A 13,156-nucleotide genomic window follows, 5' to 3' on the forward strand; every position below is an offset into this window, starting at 1 on the left:
GGACAGACACTTCATTGCATCGGTGTGACCAGCTTTCGACGTTTACATCTGGCTTTGTGTCCTACGAGCAGCGAGATGGATTGACATCCGCCCGCGAACCTCCTCCTTCAGCTCCATCCTCCTCGCTCCTCACGCTCAGGACTCGGTTCAAACAATGACAGACGCTCTGTCTGTCTCAATGGATTCGCTCGACGTGCGGGACTCGGTTGCATCGCTCGACCTCGCCCTCGTCCTCTCATCACTCGAAGCCGCAGAATCGCAGGACGCACAAGAGGTAGCAGACGAGCTGCAGTCGCTGGCGGCTATCTACGACGGCCCAGCACCCTCTTTGAGCCTGTACCGCCCGCCACGAACGCCCCGGACCCCGTCACCGCCGCCAATATGGACCCCCTCCTCGAGCGACCCCCTTCGGCTCGTCCTCTCCGTCACCCTCGCCCCTCCACGAGAGTCTGTTCCGCTCCACCTCCTCCTTTCTCTACCTCGCGGCTACCCGACCAACGAGCCGCCCCTGATCCAGCTTCAAGACCGGTACCTGTCCTCGTTCGCCGTTTCAGACGACCTCTTCGGCCAGGTCTTGCGGACGTTCATGCACGATCCTGAAGCGGCACCAGCAGCAGGGACAGGAGGAGGTGTTGAGTGGACGGGAGGGGTATGTCTGTTTGAGGGGATCGAGTTTGTGCGAGAATTGTGCGGACAATGGGTCGGAGAACGAGAAGCAGAGTTGCAGAAGGGCGAGAAGGCACGGCAGGCGGCCGGTGCCAAGTCTACACGGACGAACGGGCGGTCTGAGTCTGCGGATGAAAGACGTGACGGGAGGGAGGAAGGACGGCGAGCGAATGGAGCGTCGGCTGAGCCTGCACGGGCGAAGAAGGCGGCCGTCGCTTGTCCCGAGATCATCTCCTGCGAACCCATTGTTGATCGTCAGTCGGTGCGTCCTGGTCTCGCTTTCATCTGCCACTCGGCTGCGCTGACCCGTCGATCCCGCAGGTCTTCGTTGGACACGCTGCGAAGGTGAACTCCTTGGAAGAGGTAGGGAAGCTCCCTTCTGCTCAGCTTCGTAACAAAATTGACGGTGTACGCTTCACGCAGGTCGACGCCGTCATGGAGACGCTGCTGAGCAATAACAAGATTGCCAAAGCGACGTGCGCTTTGCTTTCTCGCGCTCCTGCGCCTCGTTTCCATGCTCACGCAATTGCTTTCCAGACACAACATCTCAGCGTATCAGTTCACGACCGCGAGCGGGACTCGACATGCAGACAACGACGACGATGGCGAGACGGCTGCAGGCAGTCGGCTCGCGCATCTCTTGACCCTCTTGGTGCGCTTCACATCCTTAGGGCGCTTTCGAAGGATCTTACTGACGTCGAGCACTCCGCAGGATGTACCGAACGTGATGGTAGTCGTCTCGCGCTGGTACGGCGGGATCCACCTCGGCCCGGACCGCTTCAAGTTGATCAACCAGGTGTGTCTCGCTCATTGCTCGCTCTCATCTCTCGTGCTGACGACCTTTGACGCTCTCCAGGCCGCTCGAGATGCGTTGACAGACGCGGGGTTCTTACAGGAGGCGGAGGAGAAGAAGGGGAAGGGAGGGAGCGCTGGAAAGGGCACAAGTACGAAGAAGCGATAGACTGGAACGTGCAGAGAAGGGTATCATCGCCGCCGGCTGCCTTTGCCCGAATCGGAGCCTACGAGAGCGCGATTCTTCAGCCGGTGCCGCTGCTGTCGCTCGAATAGCTGCGCTGAGGACTGAGAGTACGGGGCAGAGGAGCTGGAGGGCTCGTCGAATGGGCTGGCGAGGTCGGTGCTGCCGCAGGGTTCTCTGCGCCGAGGTGCTCCGCCCCATCAGGTTGAGCTCTTGAGCATGCGTGCTGGGATGCATGAGGGTGCGGCTTCTCGTCGACTGCGGGAGCGTCCGTTCCTCCGTCCTGCCAGCTCACGCCGCGAAAGGGAGCGTCCGGAGTCTTTGCCGGCTCGGAAGGCGCGTTACGTTGCTTCGGCGTTGTTGGGGATGTCGATTGACAGTTCCTCGGCGGAGGAGGGGCGAAACCGGCGGGAGTTTGGGTATTGCGTTGGAGGAGAGGCGAGACGCTGCCGCTAACCGACCCGCTGACGGATTCCAGCTTGACGTCCCTCGCCTGCTCCTGCTGCCACGGGAGCACAATTTGCATCTTCACGCACGCCGCGTCGTCCTTAGTGCCCGAGTCACGCTCAAGCTTGAGTATAGTCGGCAGCGTAGCGAGCCACAATTCTTCCAGCTCGATATCGCTCGAGAGGGTGATCTCGTCGTCGTCGTCATCGGAGTAGGTGAGTGCGATGGGCGGGACGGTGAGCTGAAAGCGAGTCGCGATTTTCTGCGTGAGGGCGGACCAGGTTGGGCAGGAGGTGAGCGGGAGGAGGCGCGTTATTGGCTTGGGCTTTGTGTCGTGCGTGACCTTGAGGATCATGTAGGGCATCGTGTCGCTCAGGCGAATTGCGCAACGAAGGGAAGGAAGAAAGAGCGAGAACAGGCAGCGAGGCGGGATCTTCAGGAGCAAGTCACAGACAGGGCGGAACCGCAAGGTCACTCGGCGGGGAGTCCGCTCGAGAGATGCGTTGCGAGAAGACGCGTCGTTCGCTCAACGTCAGCCGTCAAGCGTCCCAGGCGGTTGCGGCGCTGACAGCCTCGTCGAGAGATGAAGAAGCGGGAGGAGGGAGAACGGCGTCTCCTCGAGCGCGGGCGGCCTGTAGAAAGCGGGAGCGCTGTTGCAAGGCTCCGTACAGCGCTTTATAAGCCTTGACGATGTAGCACAGCAAGGCGAGGGTGGTTAACTCCGCCCAAAGGGTTCGTCCTCGCCCCTTGTCACCGCAAAGACGCAGCACTCCGCTCGCGCAGCTTCTGTACCGCTGCTTGCTGTCGCTACCTCCTCGATACAGTTCGTCCTAGACACAGGCGAGCCGGCGCACCCTCACGCTCTCTCCCTGTCGAGTCTGACACCTCCCCTCCCGACACCCTCCCCACTACGCCAATCTCGCCATCCCGCCCCTCTGTCGGGCCGCCAAGCAGCACATCATGTCGTGGAGCGGTCTCAAGAAGGCCTCGAGCCGGTTCGGGACGCAGATGAGCATGAAGTTGGGCCAGGTCGAGCGGACGGACGACTCGGCGTTCAGGTCAGAGTCGGAGCGGTTCAAGCAGTGCGTGCAGGCGGCTCTCCACGCTCTCCAGACCTGTATACTGACCCAATTGCCTGTGCGCAGACTCCAGACGAACAGCAATGCTCTGCAAAAGGAGGCCAAGGCCTACCTCGACGCCGTCCGCAACGTCTCGGCATCCTCGACGCGGATAGGCACGACCATCGACATGTTCTTCGGCTCCGACTCGGGCGAGCAGGCTATCTCGGCGAATGCGTACAAGCGTGCGGTCGAGGAGTTGGAGGGCGATATCGCCAGGACTATCGTGAGTTTCGTTCGCGTGCCCAGCGGGGAACGCAGCTGATCTGTATCTCTACAGGACACCCCGTACCGAGCTACCGTACTCGAGCCAATCGGCAAGTTCTGCGCCCATCTGCCCGAAGTCGCCAACGCCATCTCGAAGCGCGAGAAGAAGGTGCGTCCCGCCTGCCATGTGCTTGGAATGCTGCTACTGACCTGCGCTTCGCTTGCAGCTGCTCGACTACGACGCAGCGCGATCCAAAGCACGGAAGCTTGGCGAGAAAGACGATGCTATCAAGCTGCGAGCGGTGCATCTATCTCGTTCTTCCCGTCGCAGCTCTAGCCGCTGACTCGCTTCGCCCCCGCTTGCAGGCCGAGCAGGAGGAGGAACAGGCGCGCGAGATCTTCCAGGCGCTCGACGGCCAGCTGCGAGAAGAGCTGCCGCAGCTGCTCGACCTGCGCATCCCATACCTCGACCCTTCATTCGAGTGCATGGTCCGGCTGCAGGCGCACTTTGCGACGGACGGCTACGAGAAGCTCGGTGGTGTCCAGCGCTACTTTGCGGATGGCGTGCGGGACGAGTATGCGTCGGGCGCGCTCGACGCCCAGGTTGAGGGAGCGTTGCAGGAGATGCGCGAGTTGAGCATCTGCGGGCTGAGCGCGTAGGGCGGGGCGGTACAGACAGTCTTCCAGTGACATTCCAGCTGTGTACATGCTTCGAACCAGCCATTCTGTAAGGACTTGCGAGCGACCCTCTCCTTCTCCTCGCCTCAAGTCCCTCTCCTGCCTCACTCGCCCTCGCTCTCCTCGCGTGCTCGGACTTGTGCTTGCTGTGTGTGCTTCGCGAGAGCTTGCGGGATGCCCGGAGGATGCGCGCTCGCCTCCCCTTCCTCGCCCGCATCGCCTGCCACCCCTTGTCCCCATCTCCAGCGACAGCAGCACCTCTCTGCGGCCCCTCGCGCGCAGCGAGCACCTCCGCCGCCGTCTTGCCGTCTTATGCACCGCCAATACAGCAGCAGCAGCCTCGCACAAGGCCAGCGAGCGACGCACACGAGTCTGCTCTCGAGCGAGCGCTTGCCGACAACTTTCTTCGGAGCGACGCGGGGCTTGCGGGAGGAGCCAGAGAGCCGTCGGAGGTGCCGAGCGGTTCATTGCGGGCGGACAAGCGCGTCAGGAGGGTCCCGGATGGTCCTGGCAGGCGGAGCGACCGACCGACTCTCTCCTCGAAGGACGGGAGAGCGAACGCTTCTCTTGCAGCGGGCAGGCGACCAGCAGGACAGGCGGGGGCTTCTACAGACAGGAAGCCAACTCCCCGCAGACGAACGCGGCCAATTACTCCGCCCGAACCCGTCTGGCCTCCTTCGACTTCCCTACACGACGCTCTCCTGCAGCAATCCCTCCCCTCCTCGTCCGACGACCTTCTCCAGTTCCTCCGACGAGTCAAGGCCGTCTACATCCACCCCGACCTTGAAGCGCTCGCAGACTTCCACGCCTCGGACGCCCTCGCACCCTTCGTCTCGACCGACTCGTACCGTTTCCTCCTCAAACTCGCCTTCGACGCCTCGAATCTCCGGCTGGCGCGGGCGCTGTTGACTGAGATGGAGGAGAAGGAGATCGCGCTGGACGAGCCGCTGCAGAGGGTCGTCGTGCAGGGATACTTGGCTCGGGGTGAGTTGGGACCGGAAGACGAGCGGAGGAAGCAGGCGGCGATCCGGGCGTTGCGGGTCAATCCGTCGATGGCGCCTCAGGTGTATCGGCGGGATTTGGGCGAGAAGGGGGCGGGGAGCGGGGATCCGATGGAACGGTGGAAGGGATGGAGGATCACGAGTCGGCATAGACGGGAAATGCGGGAGCTACGGGCGCAGCAGGAGGAGGCGGCACGCCAAGCGGTAGAGAAGGAGGCGGCTCTGCGCTCGCCGCCGCATTTGCGGTCTCGGCGGGAGCGGATTGCGGTTCCGCTGGCGAGGCCGCAAACGCGAGTCCCGCCTCGACCTCCCCTAATCATCCCCCGCGACGCACATCGCCTCGACCGCTACGCCGTCACAGCTCTCGTCCACCGACTCGTGCGCGAAGACCGTGTCAGTGACGGATTCGCCTTGGCACGATCCTGGCTCTCCGCCAACAAACCTCGCCTCGACCCCGAAACTTCTGCCGCCTACTCTCGCATGACCTCCGACCCAGAAACGCAACCGCGCATCGATGATACCCCACCGCAAGTTCGACAATACCTCCAGCACAGCACCTTATACCACGAGACGTCTCGCATCCTCATGAACATCCTCCTCAAAGCCCTCTTCGCCGAACGATCGCCTCGCCCCGTCGTCCGCGACTTCATCACCAACTTCCTCACGACACACTCTGCCGACCCGCCCGCACCGGACAACCTGCCCGAAGTCTCGACCCTCCGGCTGCTCGTCTCCGGCCTGCGCGGTGCGACGAATGCCTGGGTACGCGCGGCCAGCTACGTCGACTGGTTCGGCTACCGGTGGGGCATGCCCAAGGCCGACCCGTCCGACCGCGAGTGGTACCACGTTGTCCCGCCTTCGCCCGAATCCGCTGTCGGGCTCGGGCTCGCCGACAAAGAGGGCAAGCCCCTCGGGCCCTTCGCAAAGAAGCCTGCCGACTCTCGCCTCCTCCCGCTCGCGCCGCACCGACTCGTCACGCCCGATGTCGCCGTCCTCATGCTTCGTCTCGCTGTCGAGTCGGCAAAGAAGCGGAATGTTGGGTCTGCGACGAAGAGGGCTATCAACGAGTGGTGGCACGGGCTCGACAAGCGTGGGTCGGAGATCTGGAGGACGTATGAGGCGAAGGGATTGGCGTATCGGGCGATCAAGGCGGGACTGATTGTCGAGGAGAAGGAGGCGGCGGACGGAGCGACGAAGGCGGCGACGACGAAGGCGGGCGGAGGGGTTGTTCACGGAAAGGCGGAAATGAAGATGCCATGAAGCGCAAGTAGAATATCGCAGGAGCTGCTAGACTGTATCAAACCCGCAATCGCATGGCTCCTTCGCATCGCAACTCGCTGAACCGCTCGCTGAGGGTTTGCCACAACTTGAAGACCCGGAAGTGTTTTGTCTAGGGAAAAGAGACTGGAAAGAACGGCTTGTACTGACAGAACCTCGTCGCCTCTTGCTCAACCGCATTTCCGCCTCAGACAGCCTCCTTCTCATCCTTCTCCTCGTCCTTCCCGACAAACACCTTGGTCGCCTCGACAGCGTTCTGCGTGTCGCCTAGGCGATAGTTCTGGGCGCAGAGACCCGCAATGACGCCGACAAACGAGACGGCGAGGGCGGGGATGAACAGGTGCTCAGTCGTCAGGTTGTAAGCGCTGATCACTCCTTCACGGATCTCTGCCGGCTGGTCGCGAGCGCTCGTGATCGAGCCGAAGATGGTCGCAATCTCTTCGGACGAGAGTTGCGGGAGCTTCTTGGCCAGGTTCTTCGGCATCGTCGATGTCCAGACTGCGGCGGCGATGGCGGACCCAACGGCACCTCCGAGGGTGGTGAGCATCGAAAGGAGCGAGATGGCCGTTGCGACGTCCTGCTCGGAGAAGAGGGTTCAATTTGCGGCGAGCGAGACGAAGTATGAGCGAGACTCACGGCGTGCGGAACAGAGGCTTGAGAAGCGACCTGCGAGCCGACGACTGAGAAAGCTCCACCCATCTGCGATTCAAGCGAAGGTCAGCGGGCAAGGAGAGCAGGAGGAGGAGGCGGAAGCCGGTCTTCGAACGAGGGGAGAGGGCGTACCGAGACGAGAATCTGGGTCATGACAAGCTTGGCGTCGCTCGACGCAGCGTTGACCGTCAAGCCCAAGCCAAGCGTGCGCACGCATAGTCCGAAGACCTGAGTCCACTTGTACGAGCGAGTGAGGCGGAAGAGGATGCCGGCAACGACGCCGAACGTGCAGAGTCCAACCGTGGGAATGTTGGTAAAGTAGGTGTAGTCGCGCAGCGACCAGTCCTTGATCACGTAGACCCAGGAGGCGAAGTAGGTGTCGCGGAGGTAAGCGGAGAGGTACTGGAGGGGCAGAGTCAGCATTGCGCCACCATCGCAATCTCGTAGGAGTCCAACGCACGTAGACGACATCAATGACGACGCAGCAGATGAAAGTGCGGTTCCAGATGCGGCGCGGCATGAGCGGGTGCGCGGTGAACTTGGCTTCCCAAATTGTGAAGGCGATGAGGAGGAGGACGCCAACGACGAGCATTGCAATCATCGAAGCTGCATAAGCGAGACTTAGTACAGGCAAGTCGGGTCTACGATGGCCGCGAACGTACCATTCGCAAAGCCGCCCTCCGCGCCAGCGTAAAGTGTAAGCGGCAGGAGGACCAGCGAGAACCCAAAGTCGAGGAGGACGAGTCCGACGGCGTCGATGATGGCGAGAGCGTTCAGGGCGAGGCGCCAAAGCGGGAGGTGCTTCCCGCCGCCGAGATGAAGGCGGACGGAGTAGTCCGAAGCGCCGATCCCGAGTTGACCTTGTTTCTTCGCTTGTGTGTCCGCCCAGAAGAGGACGATCAAGGCGGGCGTGACGCAAGCGGGCGTGATGATGCAGAACATGCCTGTCGGTGTCATCAAGTCAGTCAAGGGTCGTGCGATAGTTGAAAGAAACAGCGCACCGTAGCCCCAGCGCCAGCCGCCTACGCCGAGTCCCTCAGTGATGAAGCCGGACACAAACGCGAAGATAACCCAGGGAAGCGCGTACACGCCCTGAAAGAAACCTCGCCATTCGAGCGGCGAGATGTCGGCGATGATGACGGTCGAGACAAGGTCGAGGCCGGTGTAGCCGACCTGGTAGAGCACCTTGCCTGCGAGACGGAGGCCAGTGTCAGCTCGGGGAAGGGCGTCTGAGCAGGGCAAGTGGAGTAGAAGTTCTAATGGGGGAAGTCGGAAACGGCGAGGGGAGAGAACGCCGAGCCAGAGAGCGAAGTGCTGACATACCGACAGCGAGTGTGTCGATGTTCTTCGAGGCGGCGATTAGGACATAGCCGAGGACGTAGAAGGTGAGCGCGAAGAGGTAGGCGTGAGGGCGGGAGACATGGTCGGCGATCTTGGCGAGGAAAGGGCGGCTGACGCTGGCGATGATAGCACAAGCGACGTCGATAGCGCCAATCAACGAGTGAGCTGAGTAGGAACTCGTCGCGATGGCGTAGTCTGCGGAGCGAGAGCGTCAGCAGCGATTCGGCGGGAGAAAGGAGAGTGGGAGACGGACAGGTGTAAGTTGTCGAACTGTCGACTGCGGTGCCGCAAGCCATGAGCAGCATCGACGCGTAGAGGACGCCAATGCTGATAGTACCGCGCTTGCCAAACACCTTGTACAGCGCCTCGATGCGAGCGACGCCGGGGTCCTTCGCCGTCGTCGCGGCAGCCTCGGCAGGCGGCTCGAGCTGTTTCTCGACGTCTGCGAGCGACTTTGCGTCGTCTGAGGCGTCGGAGAGGCGACGCTGTTGCTCAACGACTGGAAGTGCGGCTGAGAGGTCCATGACGAGATGCTGGTCGCGGGAGGAAGAGGAGGGGGGAAGAGAGGGCAGGGGAGGGGCGGGAGGCGCGCTGGGGCGCTCGGCAGGGAGCGGGCAAGAGGCCAGCATGAAGCTTTTCTGTCAGATAACTCTGGCTCATCTCATCGCGCGATCGAGGGCCAAGAACCGGCCCGTCCCCCGTCCCACGAACCAGCGACCGAGCCCGCGAGGAGAGTCAGCGAGGATGCTGCGAAAGCACGCTGAGCGGGTCTGCAGCATCCGGGTCACGGTAGCAGCGATGCCATAGAGTGCGCCTGAAGGGCAGCGAGTCCGTATCGAGCCAAAGCGCGATTCTCGAGCGAGGTGGAGGAGGGAAAGAGAGGAGACGCAAGTTGTCGACTTCTCTACCACGCTCACATCCTCGCTGGGAGCATGCTGGGCCCGCTGATCAAAGCACAGCTAGCTGCCTTTCTGACCAAGAAGGTGCGCCTCCGTCTCGCGCGTTCACTCGTCGCCGACATGTCCTCATCAGTCTGCGATGCCGACAGTTGCTCGAGTCGAAAGCCTTTGTTGGAGCGGTCCATTCGCTGCATGGAACGGTGACACGGGTACAGCAGGGAGCGTACGACACGCTGCTACAGGCAACAGGTGCGTTGGTTTCGTTTCCTCTCCTCCCCGATCCTCGCTGACCATCAGGCCACATCTCGCCGCCCTTCTTCCTGCAGAAGAGTGGGAACGCAAGAACCCTCCGCCACACTTGAAACAGGACGCAGCGAGCGAGACGCACCGACCACGGGTGGACGAGTCGCTCGAGTCTCAGAACGACTCTCTGCGCAAGTTCCTCGAGAAGACGCAGCGCGAGCTGGAGAAGGAGCGCGAGTCGAAGCGGTAGAAGCTGTTGGATCGCTGGGCGGAGTGGAGGGTCGTTCATTGCACATCGTCTGGTGCGTTCTCTCGGTTCCGCTTTGCCGTCCCTCCTCATCCTCAAGCTGATTCGTTCCGTTGTGCAGCTTCTCGTTCGCGTTGTTGTTCCGTAATACTACGTCTTGCGTGCATCGCCATCTTCGCATACATGCCTTAACCCGCAGCTCCTCCCTCTCGCTCCCTCATTGCTTCACCAGTCGCTGCTTTCAGCAGCCGCGCTCGCTCATTCGCACTGTTCGCTCCATGAGCTCGTCGGCTACGACGTTCCAACCGCCTCAGATATCACAACAGCCATGTTCCGACAAAAGTGTCTACGGGGAGTGATACAAAACCGACAACCTTCTAGCGCTCTACGAGCAGCCTGTCGCAGAGAGGCGGTTCCGAGGTTTCGTGTAGTTTGACTGGGCAAAGGTGGAGATGTTGGGGCTGTAGAAGGGGAGACAGAGGGGTTGTCAGTCTCGAGAACGGCTGAGCGTTGCGTAACGAGGGGCAAGGGGCGGAACGCACTTCATATACAGGTCCAGGTGGTTGTTGATGTACTCGGACGTCGCTGCCAACCCGAGTCGTCAGCCTGAGCGCTCTAAAGGCGAGAGAGGCGAAGAAACGCACGGTGGTCAGGCGGGTCGCAACCGATCTTGGGCTTGCCCTTCTGATAAACGCGTACATAGTCTATAAGTAGACTCGCCGGAAACTTGAGCTTGCCCCTGCATTGCGAGAGAGGCGAGAAGTCAGCTTCGAGGGCAGGAAGGACAAGGAGGTCGAGCGAACGTACCATTCCGGTTCCTGGAACGCGAACGAAATAGCCAAATTCAAGACGATGCTCATAGGTTCCTCAGAGATAATTCGCTGGCCGATTCCAGCCGCTGCGTCTGGTCCGATGGCGGAAGAGTGGACGGTCCAGGTCGAAGAGCCGTTGATAGCCCAGCGGATGCTGCCGTCGGGTCCGGGGTCATACTGTAGGGCTCGCAGTAAGTCAGTCACTGCCAGAAGCGTGAGAGAGCACAAGGAAGAAGAGGAGTGGATCGTCGAGGCGACAACCGTACGAGCTGAAGACTTCGACCGCCCGCTAAGAAAAACACGCACCTCGAATCCGTAGGTAGTGTAGCCTCGTCCGCTGAACGACGTGTTGTCGGTCATGACCTCCGCCGAGAGCGATTCCTGGTAGACACTGTGCGCATGCCCCTCGATCAGCACGCGCGTCTCACTGAGCGCGGCGCGGATGACGCACCTGCCATGCCACTGGTTCTGCTGGATCGTCCAGTCCGGATTGAACTCGACGTCCGGCGAGGTGTTCTTCCAGTTGTACCCGCTCGTGAAGGGAGCGATTTGGATCGACTGCGAGGCGGAGCCTCGGTCGCCGGCTGCGAGGTCACGGTTAGCACGCTCTCGAAACGGCGTGTGAAGTTCAGCCGGGTAGGCAGAGACTCGGAAAAGTCGAGGGCGAAGGCTTCGAGCAGGTCGAAAGACGACAGACTCACTTCGCCAGAGGGCGCCTTCAAGCGCATCGACTGCGACGAAGAGCGATGACAGTCAGCTTGTACTCGCCGAGAGGACGGGCGGACGGGAGGAAAGGTTAGGGAAAAGGGGCCGGAACAAAGCGCAGGAGCTACGCACTTTCAGGCGCACCGCGACCAACGTCCGCCGAAGGCCCTGGATGCTCGCCGGCGTCCGCTGGACACGTGCAAGCCGACGCTCGTTGGCCGATGAGCTACGCGAGCGACAGCGGTCAGCGTCGTACCCCAAGAAACGCGGCAACATGGCAGGAAGACTCGACGCACCCAACTCAATTCTCCCCCGTAATCCTGCGATCCCGAATGCTTCGCCGCATCAGGCGACGACCCATTCGGCCAAGTCTGGTTCGGCAAAGTCCCGACGTCGCAAGAGTCGTAGGAGTAGGGCCACATCCCGTCGTTTGAGCCGCCGTAGCCTGGTCGGGCGAGATTGCCGAGGGTCCAGACGCTATGTGCATGGAGGCGAGAATCAGATTCAAGGCATGAGAGGAGGAATGAGAGGAGCAACGAGGAGCGCACCCAGGCCAGAACCCTTGAGCAGTCGGTTCGCCCGGCAACGAAAGGTTCACCTCCATATACCCACCCGTGAAGCAAAACTTGTTCCAGCTCTGAAGCATGCCAGAGCGGAAGTTGAGGTTGTTCCAGGGTTGTTGGGTGAGCGTGATGACGAGGTTGCCGTCCGAGGTGGTTATCGCGTCTGGGTCGTACCATTCGAGATCTTTCGTGCCCCACTGCGAGTGGCGAACCGGGTCAGACGAGTATCACTGGGAGCCGCAGAAGAAGCAGCGCAATGAAACCGGAGGAAGAGGAGGAAAAGGAGGCAACGAAGGGAGAAGCGGAGGACGAGGAAGCGAAACGCACGTAGTGAAGGTCCACCGCCTCCCAGTACGGGTCGTCTCCAGGCCAGAACGTCCTCCCATCCCTGTTGAACTCGTCGGAAAAGACCAAGCGGTACTGCTCTCCATCGAGTCCTTTCCGGCTGTACGCCGAGTGCGGAGTCGCCGGGTCAACGAGTGTCGGGACCTGAACGTCAGGGATCATCCCTGACGCGTTCTGCTTCGTGACCGACATGTCCATCGGGAATCCTCCGGCGATGACGAAGCGGTAGATCGGCCAGCCGGCAAATAGGAGGATGATGCCGACTACGACGGCGCAAAGGGCGAGGGTGTTGATTGCCGCGCGTAGGGAGAAGCTCTTCATGTGTTGCTTGTCGAGCATGCGCTCGAGGGCTGGGTCGAACTCGTGAAGGAAATCATCCGGCTCCTTTTCCCAGAGGATTGTCGAGCTGGATGCGGGTACGCCCGCGAGTCGCGGTATGGAAGACGAGGACGCCGCGACGGGTGACAAGTCGAATGCAGAAGAGGACGAGGAGGGCGACTCGAAGGGAGGAGAGGCGGCGTAGGGGAGGATGGGCGGGTCGAGTCCGATGCTGGACGAGTTTCGGTGCACGAGGGTGGTCGAGTTTCGTCTCGGCGAAAAGTGTTCGGGAAAGGGACCGTACGAGCCGCCGACTGTGCCGTTCAGCACGCCTGCGAGTGAGGTGAACCCGCCCCCAAGTGAGCCGAGAGAAGAAGGTCAGCGGGGCCGGTTGCTGTGGTCAGACGGCGAGCACAGCGCACCGTAAGCTGCCTCGTCGAGCAGTTCCCTCGAGTGACTGCTCCGTCGTCCGCCCGACGCGTCTGTCGACGACGAGGACGACGAGTGGGTCGCCATTCCTCTGTGATCGAGCGATGGAAGTTACGGAGGGCGAGCGCGTCGCTGGAAGGGCCGCCGGTGCCGGTGAGCGGTGGGCGGGCGAGTTTACGAGGGCAAGGGCGTCGAGCGAGTCCAGCGAAGCACGTCGACGAGCACAGCCAAG

At 61.6% G+C, this 13,156-nt stretch overlaps 7 protein-coding genes across 7 annotated transcripts; 4 read left to right on the forward strand and 3 right to left on the reverse strand.

Annotated features, from left to right (window-relative positions):
- Nucleotides 1-154: 154 nt before the first annotated feature.
- Nucleotides 155-1,627, forward strand: RHTO_07317 (imprinted and ancient; the record flags this gene model as incomplete). The annotated part of the gene is made up of 6 exons (XM_016420975.1): nt 155-928; nt 988-1,029; nt 1,090-1,142; nt 1,204-1,318; nt 1,379-1,462; nt 1,523-1,627. The coding sequence occupies 6 exons, from the start codon at nt 155-157 to the stop codon at nt 1,625-1,627; spliced, it is 1,173 nt and encodes a 390-aa protein (XP_016274702.1).
- Nucleotides 1,628-1,703: 76 nt separating this feature from the next.
- RHTO_07318 (Phox/Bem1p domain containing protein) lies at nt 1,704-2,453 on the reverse strand (the record flags this gene model as incomplete). Its single annotated transcript, XM_016420976.1, has 1 exon — nt 1,704-2,453. One exon carries the CDS (start codon nt 2,451-2,453, stop codon nt 1,704-1,706), a length of 750 nt encoding a protein of 249 aa, XP_016274703.1.
- A 596-nt stretch (nt 2,454-3,049) lies between these two features.
- Nucleotides 3,050-4,074, forward strand: RHTO_07319 (BAR adaptor protein Hob3; the record flags this gene model as incomplete). Its single annotated transcript, XM_016420977.1, has 5 exons — nt 3,050-3,171; nt 3,235-3,433; nt 3,488-3,583; nt 3,642-3,716; nt 3,781-4,074. The coding sequence occupies 5 exons, from the start codon at nt 3,050-3,052 to the stop codon at nt 4,072-4,074; spliced, it is 786 nt and encodes a 261-aa protein (XP_016274704.1).
- Nucleotides 4,075-4,277: 203 nt separating this feature from the next.
- Nucleotides 4,278-6,353, forward strand: RHTO_07320 (uncharacterized protein; the record flags this gene model as incomplete). Its single annotated transcript, XM_016420978.1, has 1 exon — nt 4,278-6,353. One exon carries the CDS (start codon nt 4,278-4,280, stop codon nt 6,351-6,353), a length of 2,076 nt encoding a protein of 691 aa, XP_016274705.1.
- Nucleotides 6,354-6,558: 205 nt separating this feature from the next.
- Nucleotides 6,559-8,887, reverse strand: RHTO_07321 (MFS transporter, siderophore-iron transporter; the record flags this gene model as incomplete). The annotated part of the gene is made up of 8 exons (XM_016420979.1): nt 6,559-6,948; nt 7,008-7,070; nt 7,155-7,424; nt 7,483-7,628; nt 7,685-7,966; nt 8,024-8,212; nt 8,346-8,558; nt 8,617-8,887. The coding sequence occupies 8 exons, from the start codon at nt 8,885-8,887 to the stop codon at nt 6,559-6,561; spliced, it is 1,824 nt and encodes a 607-aa protein (XP_016274706.1).
- Nucleotides 8,888-9,295: 408 nt separating this feature from the next.
- On the forward strand, nt 9,296-9,755 carry RHTO_07322 (uncharacterized protein; the record flags this gene model as incomplete). The annotated part of the gene is made up of 3 exons (XM_016420980.1): nt 9,296-9,346; nt 9,412-9,511; nt 9,589-9,755. 3 exons carry the CDS (start codon nt 9,296-9,298, stop codon nt 9,753-9,755), a joined length of 318 nt encoding a protein of 105 aa, XP_016274707.1.
- Nucleotides 9,756-10,137: 382 nt separating this feature from the next.
- Nucleotides 10,138-13,011, reverse strand: RHTO_07323 (glycoside hydrolase family 16 protein; the record flags this gene model as incomplete). Its single annotated transcript, XM_016420981.1, has 12 exons — nt 10,138-10,213; nt 10,295-10,337; nt 10,397-10,491; nt 10,560-10,741; nt 10,871-10,955; nt 11,016-11,148; nt 11,266-11,295; nt 11,402-11,495; nt 11,566-11,746; nt 11,818-12,029; nt 12,160-12,827; nt 12,918-13,011. 12 exons carry the CDS (start codon nt 13,009-13,011, stop codon nt 10,138-10,140), a joined length of 1,893 nt encoding a protein of 630 aa, XP_016274708.1.
- Nucleotides 13,012-13,156: the final 145 nt, after the last annotated feature.

Source organism: Rhodotorula toruloides, assembly GCF_000320785.1.
Source record: "Rhodotorula toruloides NP11 unplaced genomic scaffold Scaffold6, whole genome shotgun sequence".
Classification (NCBI taxonomy): Eukaryota; Fungi; Basidiomycota; class Microbotryomycetes; order Sporidiobolales; family Sporidiobolaceae; genus Rhodotorula; species Rhodotorula toruloides.